Here is a 17948-nt window from a genome sequence, read left to right as displayed (position 1 = left end):
GGAGTTAGGCTGTGCCACAATTTCACTGCTGCCCCTATTTGTGATTTAATCCCATTTTTGAATAACATTGAAAAGTTTGTGCATGGGGTGGTTGGGCAGCAGCAGACGTGAAAACCATGCGGCAGCTATTCAAAGGCTGTAGTATACAGTGAAAAGGAAATTTGTGTTGGTGGTAGTGAATGGACAGAGTATACGGTGATTTATCTAATTTGATGTTTATGGACGCTGAGCACAAATTAGCTGCTGTGCCTACCCACAAAACAGCAGTGACTGCACTTAACAAATCGTCATCCACGAAGTACTTTAAGGCACCTTGGCCTGAATCTTCCAAGGGCTTGCAATCACAATCGGATTACCACTCCGCCCTGTCAGAGCTGGAGCTCTGCATTTCTGGCTGGGACTTCCGATCCCGGTTTCTCCAGAAATGTGGGGTGTACCTGAAATGGAACTGCTTCTGCATAGTGCTGGGTCATCAGGGAAGACCAGGCTCTGCCCCTTTTTGCAGCACCAGCTGTCGTATTCTGGTTAGTAAAGAATTTAAATGTCCCAAAGCTTCTTTGAAAAGCTACAGAGAGAATGTGGCTGGGTGAGGGGGTAGGTTGGATGAGGTAAGTGGTTAAGGGTAGGTAGGTGGGTGAGGGCTGCAGCTGGGCAGTGTTATAGGTGAGTAGGTAGGTAGAGTGGCAAGGCGGTAGCTGGTAGGGTAGTAGGGTGGCAGGTGGGCGAGGAGGTAGGTGGTTTGGGGGACAGTTAGATTGGGTTGGGAGGGGTTGGCAGCTCAGGAGCTAGACAGGTCGGATTGGCGGGGGGCGGGGGGAGCTGGGCAGTTGTGGATAGACAGGTTGGGTTGGAGGCTAGTCAGGCCTGATCAGGATGGAGTCAGGCATCAGGGGGAGTTGGGTGGTGGGGTCAGGTCAGGTCGGGTGGGGGCGGTGGCAGGTGGTGGGAGTTAGCCAGGTTGGTTTGGAGGGAGTTGATGGGAAAGGGGAAGTCGTTTTCTTCTGATCAGTGTTCATTTTTGTTTGATTACACTCATGCTTTGAGATGTTTCACTGCATTAAAAGTGCTAGGCTAGATAAATACAAGTAGCTGTTTTTGAAATTTTGCTGCAGGGATTTCACCTAAAGAAGGTGATAGCATTTGAGACTGATGACCACAATCCAGTAAAAGCAGAGGTAGCAGCTGAATGGAGGGTGGTCTAAGTCTCAGACTGCACAGTCACCCATGTCCCTTGTACCTGGCAGCAAATGGGAAAGAATGTATTGATATCAGGGATAAAGTGAAGTTGAGTGTGTTCCTCAATTTTTCTCACATTTCTTGTAGAGCCTACCAAGTCTGGCACAAACTCTAATTGGGAGCTGCCAAATCCTCTGGGTGGTGCCATTGGAAACACTGTCCACAACTATTGCTTCTTTGCATGAACTCTAATTATTCCTGAGATGCACGGCACATCTGGAATCCCGAAAATAATTTGATTACCATCCACTGGCTAAGCTGTTGAGTCAGGAGCCATTCCTTTAGATTGGAAAATTGTGCATGTCATTCCAATGTTTATAAAAAGTGAGGAAGGGAATCTAAGGAACTATAGTCCATTTAGCCTAATATCTGTTAATCTATAATTAAGAATAGAGTGACTGAACACCTTGAAATTTTTCAGCAGAGAGAGTCAGTATGAATTTGTAAAGGGTAGGCCATGCCTGACGAATCTGATTACATTTTTTTGAAAAGGTGACTAAAGTCGTGAAAGGGTATTGTCTATGGATGTTATTGATATGTATTCCCAGAAAACGTTTGATAAAGGCCCTCCTAAGTGGCTGTTAGCTCAAATTGAGGCTCATGAAATTGAAAGCAAATTATTGACTTTGGTTAGGAAATTTGTTGAGCATCAGGAGATAGTGAATAGCAATAATTCTCAGCTACTCTTAACTACAAGATGTGACTAGTGGTATCTGCAAGGATCTGTATTGGGACTTTGACTATTCGGTATTTTTCCTAATCACTTTATGATGGCATAGGAAGTCACATCCAAGTTTGCCGATGATATAAAGATAGACAGTATTGTAAGCAGTGCGCAGAAAATTATTAGATATTAATAGATTAAATGAATTATAAACTGTGGAAAATGGATTCCAATGTAGGCAAATGCATGTCATCCACTTTGGATCTAAAAAGCATAGAACAAAATACTTTCTAAATGGTGAAAAACTAGAAACAGTGGAGGTCTAAAGAGACTTGGAAATCCAACTACAAAGATCATTGAACATAGATCATAAACAGGCATAGAACATATGCTGGCCTTCATATCAAGGGGACTAGAATACAAGGGGGTGGAAGTTATTCTACAGCTATACAAAGCCCTGGAGTACCTAGGGTGCTGAGATCAGTTCTAGACAACAAACCTTAGGAAAGGTATATTGGACTCAGAGGGTGTGCAGATTTAAATTACAAGGAGAGACTACCCAAACTGGATTCTTTTCTCTGGAATTTATAAGGGAAAGGAAACTAATATTGTAAATAGAGAGAAATTCTTTCTGTTTGTTGGGGAGTCAAGGACTAGATGGTATAGGCAAAAAACTAAAGCCAGACCTTTCAGGAGTGAAGTTAGGAAACACTTCGACGTGAAAAGGGCAGTAGACATTTGGAACTCTCTCCGCAAACAGTAATTGATTGTTAATTTAAATCTAAGATTGCTAGATTTTTGTGAAAAGGTATTAAGGGATGTGCAGTTATGCTACAGATCAGCTATGATCTCATTGAATGGGAGAATAGGCTTGAGGGGCTGAATGGCCTACTTCCATTCCAATGTTCCTATAATGAAAGGTTCACATCCCTGGAGACAAGTTAAAATGAGGAAGTTGCAAGTAAGAAGGGAAGTCGAGTGAAATGCTTTCACCCAAGGAGTAATGTTGTTGAATGAACTAAGAGAGAAGGATACTGAAGTGTACAATACTCATGGGAGTCAAGGGACTGTTTGATGGGTTTCCAGAGCGGGTAACGATTGAGGGATATGAGAAGAAAGTTGGTTGGTTCAACTGAGAGATATAGGAGAAGGCCAGTAGGTGGGATGAAGGTCAGTAGTTGAGATTGAGGGACATGGGTAGGTAGGGTTAGTATCGGAAAAATATTCCTAAAAATGCTCCTTTTCTGTTTTTATAAATACGATGCATGAATTACGTCCTGATATCATTCAGTTTCTTACATCTTTCATCTAAATGGAATAGCTTTTAGTTCTGTTCAAGGGAAACTGCTTGGTTTCTGTGAGTTTGATTCTATTATTAATAACCAATAATATATATTCTTAAACCTTTTCAATGAGCAATCTTTGTAATCTGTTGACATATGGTTACATGCTAAAGAGCGGTTGATAATCACATGGTTATAAACTTAGATATGAAAAGAGAGGAGTTTCTGGTCAAGAAAGTCACTTCCAGATCATTGAAAGTTACAGCACTTCATTCCCAAATGGCAGGGGAATTGTTGAAGAAGTGAGTATACTTTATTCTCTGTATTCTTAGTATTTTCTGTAGGGTAATCTTATGTTTGTGTTGTCTTATCTATCATCTCAGAAATCTATTGGTCCTTATTTCAGGGCTGTCCCAACTGTCAACTCACCTCTTATCCTTCTCACCTCTAGCAAAAGAAATCCGGAAGGTATTCTTCAGTACGGTATCTGTTCATGCAGTATTTGGTAACACCCTGGTTTATCTTTGGCTGGAACCCATAACCTTCCAACTCAGTGGCAAGAGTGTTACCACTGAGCCAAGGCTGACACTTATCTCTACCTTGCAACTGGTGAAATGTGGAACAAAGTATTAAAATAAACTTGGAACACAAATCTGAACTGCAATTTATTTTTAAACTACTTATGTATCCTGACTGCCTTTAAAAGAACAACCACCAACTTAAAACTAGAAAAACACTTTTACAAGATAGACAAATTAAGCTAATTGCAAACACATTTAAAAGGGGGGTTAGAACAAATTTGATCTTGTCGAGTTTAGCAGAATGTAGAATTCTCTGCTACTTATGCTGTACTTGGTGTATTCCTGTATTATACATTTAACCCCAAAGTCTGGAGGGTTCAATATTATTCTCCATAGATTCAGAGAATGCTGAAGTACAGGAAGGTAAAAGACAATAAGGTCTCTGTCACTTTTTTGTTGCCTTGGGATGTCCAGATGGCCACAAAGAGGCAGATCAAATTCTGTGCCTCCAGCATGCATAGGACAAGGGTGAGCCCCACAGGTGAGATGATTTAAGGGGAAGTGTTTCTCAGACTTCCTGCTGTAGCTTCTTCTCCGTAGGATGGAAGAGCACCCATTTTACATGTGCTTGAAAAAAATGGGCACTAGGGCTTATGCATTGGTTTCTATTGGATTGGAGGGTCTGAGAAACCAAGCAGCAACAAGAGAGATTGGAAAATTAAGCATTACCTTCCTCTCCCAGCATCGTGGCCCTTTCCCACCTCCGCCGGCACCCCCAGATAAACCTTTAATCCTGGAGGATCTCTGGCTACTGTTGCAGATCAGAAAACTCTGAGGCTGGCAGCTAAACGCACAGTTCCAACTATGCCCCAACAGCTGTTTCCCAGTGCAAGGCCCTACCATGGCATAGGCGTGGCAAGGCCATGCAAATGACTTGACCCATCAAATTTGTTCTCAAGATCTGGATAAGCGCAGTATACTTTGGATCTATGGTACTATGGTAAAGGGGAGGCAGAACTTTGGGGCTTCACAGGATCACAGAAGTGCTACAGCAAAGCCAGAGGCAATTTGGCCGGTTGTGTCTGTACTGCTCTCCGAATGAGCAATGGATCTAGTGCTATTTTGCCGCCTTCTCCACCAAAACTCTGCACATTCTTCCTTTTCAGGTAATAATCTAATTCCCTCTTGAATGTCTCGATTGCACCTTGTCACACTCCACCACACTCTCTGGCAGTGTATTCTAGCTTCTAACTGCTCAGAATCACAGAATCACACAGGGCAGAAGAGGCCCTTCAGCCCATCGAGTCTGCACCGACACATGAGAAACACCTGACCTACCTCCCTAATCCCATTTACCAGCACTTGGTCCATAGCCTTGAATGTTATGATGTGCCAAGTGCTTATCCAGGTACTTTTTAAAGGATGTGAGGCAACCCGCCTCCACCACCCTCCCAGGCAGTGCATTCCAGACCGTCACCACGCTCTGGGTAAAAAAGTTTTTCCTCAAATCCCCCTAAACCTCCTGCCCCTCACCTTGAACTTGTGTCCCCTTGTGACTGACCCTTCAACCAAGGGGAACAGCTGCTCCCTATCCACCCTGTTCATGCCCCTCATAATCTTGTACACCTCGATCAGGTCATTCCTCAGTCTTCTCTGCTCCAACGAAAACAACCCAAGTCTATCCAACCTCTCTTCATAACTTAAATGTTTCATCCCAGGCAACATCCTGGTGAATCTCCTCTGCACCCCCTCCAGTGCAATCACATCCTTCCTATGATGTGGCGACCAGAACTGCACACAGTACTCCAGCTGTGGCCTCACCAAGGTTCTATACAACTCCAACATGATCTCCCTACTTTTGTAATCTATGCCTCAATTGATAAAGGCAAGTGTCCCATGCCTTTTTCACTTGCTGCATGAAAAAGTTTCTCCTCATGTCTCCAATGCTTTTTTTGCCAATTACCTTAAACCTGTGCCCTCTCATTCTCAATCCTTCCACCAGTGGGGACAGTTTTTCCCTATCTACTCTATCCAGATTTCTCATGTTTTTGAATACTTCGATCAGATCTCCTCTCAATCTTCAAGAAAATAGTCCCAACTTCTCCAATCTATCTACATAACTAAAGTTCCTCATCCCTGGAACCACTCTCATTAATCTTTTCTGCACTTTCTCTAATGCCTTTACAAAGTGTGTGGCCCAGAACTGGATGCAATACTCCACTTGAGGCCAAACCAGTGTTTTATATAAGTTAACGCAGGTGCTGTCAGACCTGCTGAGTTTTTCCAGCATTTTCTGTTTTTGTTTCAGATTTCCAGCATCTGCAGTATTTTGCTTTTATTTTAACATAAACTCCTTGCTCATACTCTACGTTGCTATTAATAAAGCTTAGGATACTGTATGCTTTATTAACAGTGCTCTGAACCTGTCCTGCCACCTTCAATGACTCATGCACATATACACTCACGTCCCTCTGCTCCTGCACCCCCTTTAGAATTGTACTCTTTATTTTGTACTATCTCTCCATGTTCTTCCTAACAAAATGAATCACTTCACACTTCACTGCATTTGATTTCATCTGCTGCCTGTCTGCTCATTCCACCAACTGTCCATGTCCTTTTGAAGTTCTACACTATCCCCCTCACAGTTCACAGTGCTTCCAAGTTTCGTATCATCCGCAAATTTTGAAATTGTGCCCCCTGTACACCAAGGTCTAGGTCATGACTAAATATCAGGAACAGCAAGAGTCCCTGGGGAACATCTATGACAAAACTTTCTCCAGTCCGACTCAGTCTCTCGATTATCTGCCAGTTAATGTCACGTAGAATAGGGTAAGATGGGGACCGAGGCGGAAGAATCCTCCTCCAATATGGAAAAGTTCTACCATAAATTCAATGTGATAACTGTTAAAAACACCTCATTTGAATTTGCAGGTGGATAGCATTGTGAATATTTGTTCAGAAATGCATGATTTGAAGGAAACTATCTACCTTTACAAAGATAAAGTAAAAAAGCTCTCAGAGGAAGGTCGGAGCCAGGTAATTTTCTACAGTTCAAAGAACTTTTATCTTATAAATTGAAACAAGTCAATGGGCAGAAATTTGCGCTGAGTGGGTGGGTGCACGCTCGAGTGTAAATGATGTGCGATGACATCGGGTGAGCGTCCCGGCGTCATCGCACACTCGCGCAATATTTCGGTCGACGGGCACGTGGGGGAGTTGGCAGCGTGCCTGCTGACAATTAACAGGCCTATTAAGGCCATTAGTGTTATAATTGAATGAAATTTTTCACTGCCTGTCCAACCTTGTGGTTGGCAGCAGCAGAAAAGGCCAAGTGGCCTTTGGATCTTTTAGGAAACCTCGGCCACGGGTAGGATGAGGCTTCCAACAGCAAATAAAAATAAAATAAAAAACTTTTAAATTTAATTTATAACATTTCCCTGCTCATGTGACAGAATCACAGGAGGGGACATGTTTTTAACATTGCTAGTTTTTTATTTCTGATTTTTAAAATCTTCAACTCCCTGAGGGAGCTCTGTGCCTCAGGGAGCTATCATTGTGCACACTCGCGCACATGCGCAAACTCCTGCACTCGCCCTCCTCCTGCCCCCGCCCTGGCAGCACTGATAACTGCAGCTCGCGTTTCACACTGGCTGCCCGTTAACTGGTTGCAATAGGTTCTAGAATACTGCAGCACTGGAGACCTCAAGAAGTGTATCAAGCAAAACAAGCAGTACAATTAAACTGGACAATTAATGAAACACAGGAGAGAATTTTTACTCCCCGGGCAAAATAAATAGGCCAATTGCCTGCGAGGTGCTGCGAGAGACCCAGTCTATTTTAATAACCAGGCCTCATTATGGTGCAATGGGTGAGGTGCCCACCCAGTTCAGTATCTAGAGGCAGATCCCTTGGTTCCAATTCTCATCAAGGGGTTGACACCTGAAACGTCAATTTGTGTTTACTTTGCACAGATGCTGCTGAGTGTTTCTGGTATTATCTGTCTTTGTTTCAAATTTTGCATTTGTACCTCTTTTACCAAACCTTTTGTTCAGTCCTCCTAATATCTCCTTCTTTATTGCTGTCCATTTTTATCTGATTATGCCTCTGTGAAGGGGCTTGAGGTGTTTTTCTACATTACAGGTGCTATGACAGGCTGCTCATGGGAATGCTGTTGTTTCAATGGAATAAAAAGCTATAAACCCATCTGCATAATGGAAAAGAGCCACAATGTTTATGTCATGAGATTCAATGCTTGAACAAGAACTGAGAGCTCATTAATATTTGTCATGCTGTATTAGATAGTATGTCAACGTGTGAAAAAGCAGCACGAGAAAAGATTTCCGTTCAACTGGCCAACTCCAAAAACTCAATCACCTACTCCATCAAATATCCATCCAATTTTCCTTTAAACCTTTCTGCACCTCCTTGGCCAGTCCATTCTAGCATTCACTTCCTCCTGTGTAAAGTAGTTACATCTAAACTGTCTTTGCAGTTTTCCAGCTTCACGTTTGCAATCTCTAACATATTGGAAATCAATTTACCTTTTCACTTAAAAACCATGAATACCTGAGTAACATTACCTCTGGATCCACCCTTCCCCAGAGTAAAGATTTGCAGGACATCCGAGCTTTCCTCATAGCTTATGAGCTTCATTTGTATACCAGTTCCTCTATCCTTGGAGTTGCAAGCTATCACGAGGTGTCAGCCTTGGTTCAGTGCCAGCGCTTCCACTGTTGAGTCAGAAAGTTGCTGTCCAACTCGAGTGCCTTGAGCATATAATCTAAGATGACAATTCGGTGCAGTTCTGAGGGAGTGTTGCATCATTGAAGATGCTGCCTTTCAGATGAGATGTTGAGCCGAGCCCTCATCCGCCTCCTCAGGTGAATGTAAAAGATCCCAAGGCACCATTCAAAGAGGAGCACAGGAGTTCTCCTGGTGTACTGCCAAAATATAACCCTAAAGTAACGTCACAAAACACAGGTTATCTTGTCTTTTCTCATTCATGTTTCTGGGACCTTACTGTGTACAAATTGGCTGTCATGTTTCTCCTCATTATAACAGTGACTGCATTTCAATAAGTAGTTCATTGGGTGTGAAGCACTTTGGATCGAATGAGGTGGTGAAAGGCGCTATATAAGTATGCAAATTCTTTCTTCCTTCATCCTTTCAAGATCTATATTGCTCTTCCATTCTCCCTCACTTTGTGCTCCCCAAGACATATTCAGCAGTTTAGGGTAGACCAGTAATAGCTACTATTACGGCTAATAGAGGAACCGGTTCAAAGGGCTCGATGGCCTATTCCTGTTTCTCTGTTCCTAATCCTGTTTCTCTGTTCCTAATCTCTCATTAGTCTAGGATCTAAACTCTTTTCCTGCTAAAATAAAAAACAGAAAATTCTGGAAACACTCAGTATGTCCTGCAACAACTGTGGAGAGTGGAAAATAGGGATAATTTTTGCAGCATCTGTAGTATATTGATATTTATCTCCTCCCCAGCTAATTTTGCTCTTTGAGAGTCTTGGGACTATAGTCACTCAGATCTCCAGATAATTTTAATTTGTTTCTCAGACATGAAAAAGAAATTGCAGCAAGTCTCTGGAAGTTCAATGGCAATCAAGTTCTGTATTTTTAGTACTTATATAATGAAATGTATGCACTAATTCTTTATACAGTAATGTTGGGATGTTATTTGTGATAGTCTTCGCCTTGTGTGTACTGGGTCTGGGAGATAGGATTAATGCATTTAAAAAATTTGTGTTCAAATTGGAAAGATGCTCTCAATAAATAGTGAAATCTCTTCAAAACCGTTTAAACGTATTGCGTAATTTTGACAAAATTAATATCAATTTTTAGAAAAATTGTCTTGCATTTTTTTAGGGAACCAGTTCGCGAGAAAACTTGATCAGCAAAACCTTCCAGATCTTTCAGAGATATTTTTACCTAATTGCTTTCAACAGCTACCTCCATGAACAGGTCAGAAATGTTACTTTTTATGTGCAGCTCAGTATGTATTACAGTGTAGATTATATTGATAGGAATTTAAATGTCCAAATTCATTCGCAAATAAAAAATACATGAAGGGTACTGTCCTCTGAGGTCCTACCTGAAATTGAATAGGATTAGGATGGATTATATGCAATGTGCATCCAAAATTCCGGTATGTGTCCCGGACGGATGTGACTATCTGTTGGGAGCAAGAAAAAAAGAACTTGCATATATAGCACCTGTCACGACCACAGAACATCCTGAAGTATTTGATAACCAATGTAGTACTTTTGAAATGTAGCCACTGTCGTAAAAAGTGAAGGCTAACTTAAACACTCAGACAGATCCCACATAAACGATAAGATAATAAAATGGAGCTGCTAGGCGGACATTGCTGCGGACCTTCCTATTGGGCCTCCTGCTTCCCTGATCTGCCTGCCATCCTTAATTAGATGGGGCTCCTGGAGGTGACTTCATAATTAGCCATCTCTAGGAAGGTTGCGATCGATGTCTCGCCACAGCCATTTCTGGGTTCTCAATCCAGAATTGAGGCCGACTTTGGGATTGGGTGTCAACTTAAAAAATTCAGTTCAGGGTCTTGGTATAATGTCTGATTTGAAATACAGCACCTCCATGAATACAGAACTCCATCAATACTGCACTGAAACATAAACTTAGATGATGTGCTCAAATCTCTGTATTGGGACCTGAATCCACAGCCTTCAGACTTGGACATAAGAGTGCTATCACTAAGTTAAGGCTGACATCTTGGAACATAAGGTTATTGGGGTATTTAAAAGGCATTAAACATCTTGTGACACCTTTAGTGCATGAAAATATTTTTATGTGAACTGTTTTTATCTGTTTCCAGTATCCATTGGCTTTCTCAGTCATGTTCAGTACTTGGATGCGTAGGAAACCTTTCTTCTACAGGTTAATGAGTGCTATGCCCAGATTTGAGTTGAAGTCTCCTGCTAATCTCATCAGTGGTCGGCTTTGTGTTCTAGTAAGTCACTCGCATTCAATGAGAACTTGAACAGCTGCTTTCACGTGAGTTTAAATTCAGTGAGAGGGATACACAATTGTGGAAAGGATGTGTTCTCTTGTGAGTGGGTCCATAACATGGGGTCACTGTTTTAAAGTTAGGGGTTGCCCTTTTAGGAGAGAGATTAGGAGAATTTTTTTCTCTCAGAGGGCTGCCCAACTTTGGAACTCTGCCTCAGAAGGCAGAGAAAGCAGGGTCATTGAATATTTTTAAGGCGGAGGTTGATAGGTTCTTAGTAGGCAAGGGAATCAATGAGCAGAAAATTCTGCCCCATGTCTTTGTGTCCGACTACATCTCTGTTCCCTAAACAACTATTTCAACTACTCCCTGGTCACTGTCTGAGGCTGAACCAACAACAACAGCAACTTTTATCTCTATCTGTAAAGTGCCTTTAATTTAATGAGAAGTCCCAAGATGCTTCACAAGAACATTATAAAACCAAATATGACACTGAGTCACATAGAGAGATAGTAAGTCGGATGACCAAAAGCTTGGTCAAAGAGGTTGGTTTTAAGGAGGAAAGCCAAGGGGAGAGGCAGAGAGGTAGAGGGAGGGAATTCCAGAGTTTGGGGCCTAGGCAACTGAAGGCACGGCCACCATTGGTGGAGCAATTATAATTGGGAATGTGCCAGAGGCCAGAATTAGAGGAATGTAGGTATCTCAGAGGGTTGTAGAACTTGAGGATATTACAGAGATAGGTGATGGAGGGATATGAAAACAAGGATGAGAACTTTAAAGTCATGACGTTGCTTGAATAGAAACTAATGTAAATCACCGGGCATGGGTTGATAGGGGAACTGGATTTGCTGCAAGACATGGGCAGCTGAGCTCTGGAAGACCTCAAGTTTACAGAGAGTAGAATGTAGGACACAAGCCAAGAATGTGCTGGAATAGTCAAAAATAGAGGTAATGAAGGCATGAAGGAAAGCATCAGCAGCAGTTAAGCTGAGACTGTGTGAAAGTCGAGGATGTTACGGAGGTGGAAATAGGCAGTCTTAGTGCTGGCACAAACATAAGGTTGGAAGCTCATCTCAGAATCAAATCTTACACCAAGATTGTGAACACACTGGTGAACATAAGAACATAATAAAAAGGAACACAAGTAGACCATTTGGCTCTTTGAGTCTATTCTGCCATTGAATAAGATCATGGCTGATCTGATTGTGCCTTAACTTCACTTTCCTGCCTGCCTCCTGTAACTGCTGACTCCCTTGTAGATCAATCTTAGACTGTTGCTAGTGAGAGGGATGGAGTCAGTAGCTAGGAGACTGTTCACAATCTTTGTGTCATATTTGACCCGAACGTCTGACCCTACATCCTTTCCATCAACAAGACTGCCTACTTCCAACCCTCAGTTGTTTGGCAGTACAGAACTTGAATATTGGTGAAAACAGAGACATGTTGCCGAAGCTTTTCATCTGGCACTCATCAGGACAAATGCAAGAATGCCAAATTTCAAACAATCACAATAATTTATACAACAGGAGAAAAGGGTGTTGATTGGCTGGCAAGTTGACTCTGATTGGCTAAAGTGTTGCCGACCCTTCGCTCCTGAAACTCTCATCATGCTTTTGTTATCTGCTGCTTGTATCTTAACTAGCACCAAGTCTCATTCATCCATCCTCACCTACGTTGGCTCCTGGTTGAGCACGACCTCAAACTTAAAATTGTCATCCTTCTGTTCTAATCCTTCCATGGTCTCACCCTGCTTACCTCTGTAACCCTCTGCAACTTTGCAAGAACTCTTTTGTTTCTCCAATTCTGACCTCTTGTACATCTCGATTCCCTTTGTCCATTCATTGGCAGTTATGCCTTCTATTGTCTAGGCTCTAACTTCTGGAATTCCCTATTTAAACATCTACACATCCCTGTCCCTCTCTTCTTCTTCAGATACTCCTGAAGACCTATCTCTTTGTCAAGCTTTTGATTATCTGTCTTTATCTCCTTTTGTAGCTTGGTGCCAAATTTTATCTGATTGTGCTCTTGTGAAGTGCTTGGGACATTTTGCTATGATAAAGGAGCTAATTAAATGTAAGTTATTGTTGTTGTTTTTGACTGTGTATGCAGTGGAAATGCATTGCATAGTAGAAGCCATTAGCAATATACTGAAGAATTGGGTGAGTGTTGTATGATCCACTCCAAATTTATTACTAATACCTAAATGTGGATTTTTCCACATTCTCACTCACCATTTTCCAATATAGTGACAGATTAATATTTACCCATAAAACTCCTAATAAGGCCTGAAAAACAATTGCACTTTAGTCATGTGAATGATTCAAATACATGAAAAGACCCAATCAACCCTTCAGTCTATGCTTTAGCTGTTTCTGTTCACTGCTGTTTATTGCACAGGAATAGCCTTAGTTTCACGAATAACTGCACTTAATAATAAGTGCCGAATGACCACTGACCATATTTCTTCCTCTGATTAGAAAGCTCAACATAATTTTAACTCCTTTACAGGACCAAATTAACTCTCTACTTGTGACCTGCAGCTTGCTGATGAGTCGCTGGATCTTGATGAAATGAGCAGTCTGAAGCAGATGAAAGTGGCAAACTACAGAAAAGTTTCAAAAATGCCTGTATGTGGAATGGCACAACCCAATCCAGAGGTCAGCAATGCCATTCATTTCATCATGTATTCATCCAGATTCAGTAGAACAGCCTCAATTACACTAATTGAAAGCTTTATCCTACAGCTCCTCTAAATATTGGTCTTGGATCCTATAAACATTGTAGAGTCAGGCAGTTTCTCTATATATTGTCGGCAGCTCCTTCAAATGGTGGCGGTGGAATATATAAAATGGTGGGTAGGTCTATTTACTGGTAGATAGATTTGGATTCAGGGAGCAACTCCTGTAAATAGTAGTTTTTAGCTCCTGAATAAATGCGTGGTAGGGAGCTCATCTAACTACTGCTGGACAAATTTGATATGTAATGGCTGAAGGCTCTTCTACAGTTCCTCTAAGTACCAGTCAATAGTGTTGTTTATTTGCTGATTGAAATTTCCTCTAAATACTGGTCTGCTATATAATGGTGGATGCTTCCTCTTTAAATTAATGGACACCAGTCTATAGTCTTTTTCTGTATGCTGCAGAATAGCTCTTATATATACCAGTGGTTAATGAGCTCTGTATACCAATGGACAGCTCCCCTACACACCAGTATGCCTGCCCCCTATACACTGGAGGAAAGTTACTGTACACATTAGTGGGTACTTCCCTTTCTCTACTGGTGGACAGCGCTTCTACCAGTGGGCAGGTCTTAAATATTGATCAGCAGACGTCCTATATACTAATGGGCTACTCCTTATAAACTGATTGGCAAATCCTCTACACATTGGCGGGCAGTTGTTTCTGGTAGGTTACAGGCTTAATTGTGGGTTGAATCAATTTCTGTAAATAACAAGAAAAACTGAGGCATTTATGCTAAAATAAGCTGGAGAACAGGGTGACCTGAGACCTGAAAATAAAATCATTTTGATTGCAGGGATTGGTGCATATTCTGTCTTACCTGACAGGGGATTGCAGGAAGTTTACCAGAGTTCTGTGTCTGAACCTGCGAGAGGAAGCAGTACTGGAAGGAGATGGGAAAGTCTACTCACTCAGGGAGGTCAACAACCTCCAGCAGGAGATCATCATCCCTGCTACAACAGTGGAGCAACTAGAGGTGCACACTCTTTGTTTCTAGTTCCTAAGTAAATGGTGGTTTTTAATGTTAATACCTCCAAAAGCACTTGGGCCATAGAGAGAACCTTCTGCTTATAAACAGCTTTCAGATAGAACTTAGATTTGCTTATATTGGATGTTCTTCAATCTATTCCACACATTCATTAACAAGGCTGGCTACCCTTTCTATGAATACCAGTGATACACCCTGTGATTTTATTCTGTACCATTTTCAATCACTAAAACTTAATGCAGACATCAAGGTGCTATCTGCCCAGATCAACATACATCACAACCAACCTATGATGCCTAGGACTTTAAAGCTCTATTCTGCTGACTCACACTCGCTGTTAAGGAGGCTCCATTAATCTAGCAGAATCAAAGGCCACAAAATATATTAATTTGATATAAGACCTGAAAATGGGTGGGGGTAATCGAAATGTGTGACCAACCTCCTACCATTGTGTCCAATGTAGCCAAGCACAAAATTTGTGCTGCCTGCTCTTTTAAATGATGGTAGCATGCAGCCCTTACTAAGTGTCCTGTTGAATGGCTGCATGACTGAGTAGGGCCCACAAAATCATGAGAGGTTAGCATGAATTCAAGCTAGCCTCCACTATTCAAAGCCAACCTGCATCTCTTGAGCAGGTGTTGGGAGTCATTCTGAAAGCGAGTTTGTCCTGGGAAAGACATGGAATTGTGCAGCTTGGCAGATAGCAAACTCTGGGATTATCTGAGTTGCACTGAGGTGCCTTGATTGCAGAGGTGCAGAGGAACGGAGATATCATCTATTCATAGGGGGCTAGTCAGACCTCCAGACAAACTCAAGGCAATGGGACCAGAAAGCTGTGATGGTCAATGATAGGAGTTCAGCCCGGACCTGGATGTAGTGCTGCAAGAAATTCAGTGGCCTCACACAAGTGATAAAGGTCAGTAAATGCATCTTCAAATGCCAAAGGCCACCAACTGCACCACCATCATCATACACTGATCAATGCACCACAATTTATCACTGACCAACCAACAATCTCCATCAATCACGACTCACACCTTAACATTTATATCTTCACTCATCATCATACAATCAGCACTGCTGCAAGCCTCACACCCCCACTTGCACTGATGCCAGTTTTTCAACCATGATAGCCACATCATACATCGAGGAGACGGTGCTGTAGCAGTAATGTCACTTGACTTGTAATCTGGAGGGCTAGGGGGCACATGTTCAAATCCCACCATGGTAGCTTAGTAGCTGGTGAAATTTAAATTCAATTGATAAAATCTGGTCTCAGTAATGATGACCAGGAAACCATCACTGATTGTCATAAAAACCCATCTGGCTCACTAAAGCCCTTTAGGGAAGGAAATCTGCTATCCTTGCCCTGGTCTGGCCTACATGTGACTCCAGACCCACAGCAATATGGTTGACTCTTTATTGTCCTCTGAAATGGCCCAGCAAGCCACTCAGTTCAAGTGCAATTAGTGATGGACAACAAAAGCTGGCCTTGCTAGTGATGCCTATGAAAGAATAAAAAAAGAATTAGTGCAATTAGTGATGGACAACAAAAGCTGGCCTTGCTAGTGATGCCTATGAAAGAATAAAAAAAGAATTACAGCAGACTCACTGACATATTTCCTCCTCTCTTGCAGAGATGGCAGCACATAAGGAGAAGCGGCAACACCTAGCTGGCAGGAGACATGTCCTTAAACCCAATGGAGGAGTCATTGGGGTGCTCATCACTGAGACTGTGGCCAGAGATTGGGTTGAAACCACCGAAGATGATGGTGTGCTTACACCTAATCCTACTTCTCACACATCACTTACCCCTCACTGCACAATCCCTCCTGGTTTATGAGCTGCAGATGCACCTCTTTATCCACACCCCTTGTCTCACCACAGCCCTACCCCTGGTGCCTTTCTACTTTCAGATTCTAAAGAACTGCAACCTGGCCTGGCAGTGGTGGAAGGGAAAGAAGTAGAAAAGCAATACAACAGTGATGGTGAAGAAACACCGTTTCCCACGCATTCACAGGCACCAGTTCAGATACTGACATGACATATACTTTGAAGGACACCTTAGAGGTGGGATATGCACATGAAGGGCTGAATTTAATACCTCCTGGGAGCAAGCTGAGAGGCAGGGGTAGAGCCTATAATTTGGTGGGAAGTCACGGAGAGCCCGTTGTCTTCCCGACTGCCCTTGATTAAGTGATAGGTGGAAAGGTTTGAGGATGGCCTTCCTGCCCTGAAGCCAATTGAGATCCTCAGGTGGTCAATTAATGGTCACTTTAGGGCCTCATCCTATCACCACTGGTCACCTACACGTGGTGGGGCAGACAGCCAGGTATACCCCGGTGGCCTTCCTGTGGAATCAATGGTGGAACCATCCTGATCTCATTGGACACCACATGCCCCATGGAGAGCCCCACTGGTGGCCAGGACCCCTCTTGAAATAAGAGCTCCCCTTACCCTCCACATCAACCAACACCCCCGCCCCCTCATTTGGGCCTGGCTGACTGGCCCCGGCAAGCCCGCCTCAGTCACTCACCTTCTTCTCAGGCCTCCAGCAATGCCTGCATACTGCAATGCCAACAGTGGCCATCACTCCTGGGGGCACTGCTGAGATGAAAAGCTGTAGGCCATCTGATTAGACAGCAGCTCTTGGCAGCGGGCTCTTTGCCTTCAAAGGCATTGGAACCCCGACGTCAGGCAGCAGCCTGCCTGATGGACATTTAATTTTGTCTGGGCTCCAGGAAGTGGCTGCAACAGGGTTCGACTGAACAGGGACACTGCTGTGGCCATTAAATTCAACTCAGTGAGGCACTGGGCATGAGTGGGCTGCAACCAGACCAGGGTACAAGGTTAGTGCAGGTGTTAGCTCACTGGGTGGAAAAGCTGCAGCTGATTTCTGCTACAGAGGATTCAGATGAGTTCAATGGTACAGCATGCAGAAGGCTGATGGGTACGCACAATGAAATGCTTGGTACATTGGCATGTCTGCCAAAAAGCCTGCAGTCAATATCAAGAGCACGGAGGAGTCCAGTACCAACTTGGCACAGGGTTTTGCAAGAGCTTGGGGGCCATCCTTTCCAGCGTAGAAGTGATGGTCAACTCCATGGGAACACACCTAATCCATGATGCAGTGTCTGATAGCTGATATCACAGCTTCCATTGCAGGACAAGCAAAAGTCACCCAGTGTCAGAGTGCCGTAATGGAAGTTCAGACTGAAATCATGCAAGCTCAGACTGCTGCCATGATAACTCTGGACACAGGTGTTCAAAGGGGCTTGCAGAATGTCACAGTCATCCAATAGGCATTGCTAGGATTGCCGAGGCACTACCACTGGGCAGTGGCAGTGGCTCCATGGAGCGTGAACCTGTTGTCCTCCATCAGGGTCACAGCATTTGTCCTCCCACCACTGTCACTCTCTTGCTGTTACCTGTTAGCCATTCAGCCTGGACTGCTGATGCCCCATGCTGAGGTTGTGCAGTCTGAAGCCAGGCATCCTAGGCTGAGATTTGGTTAAGGTCATCTTGTAAGGC

At 43.0% G+C, this 17948-nt stretch overlaps 1 protein-coding gene across 1 annotated transcript in view; it reads left to right on the top strand.

Annotated features, from left to right (window-relative positions):
• LOC144691420 (paladin-like) overlaps positions 1-17948 on the top strand; it is a 144798-nt gene that overhangs the window by 56181 nt on the left and 70669 nt on the right. Inside the window, exons 7-11 of the mRNA XM_078559507.1 lie at positions 6636-6740; positions 9581-9676; positions 10560-10694; positions 13232-13348; positions 14226-14405. Of these exons, the coding sequence (XP_078415633.1) occupies positions 6636-6740; positions 9581-9676; positions 10560-10694; positions 13232-13348; positions 14226-14405 (633 nt within the window). The remainder of the gene's footprint in view (positions 1-6635; positions 6741-9580; positions 9677-10559; positions 10695-13231; positions 13349-14225; positions 14406-17948) is intronic.

The sequence above is a fragment of the Cetorhinus maximus genome, chromosome 2, assembly GCF_964194155.1.
Source record: "Cetorhinus maximus chromosome 2, sCetMax3.hap1.1, whole genome shotgun sequence".
In the NCBI taxonomy this organism is placed as follows: Eukaryota; Metazoa; Chordata; class Chondrichthyes; order Lamniformes; family Cetorhinidae; genus Cetorhinus; species Cetorhinus maximus.
This window is presented reverse-complemented; position numbering and strand designations above follow the sequence as displayed.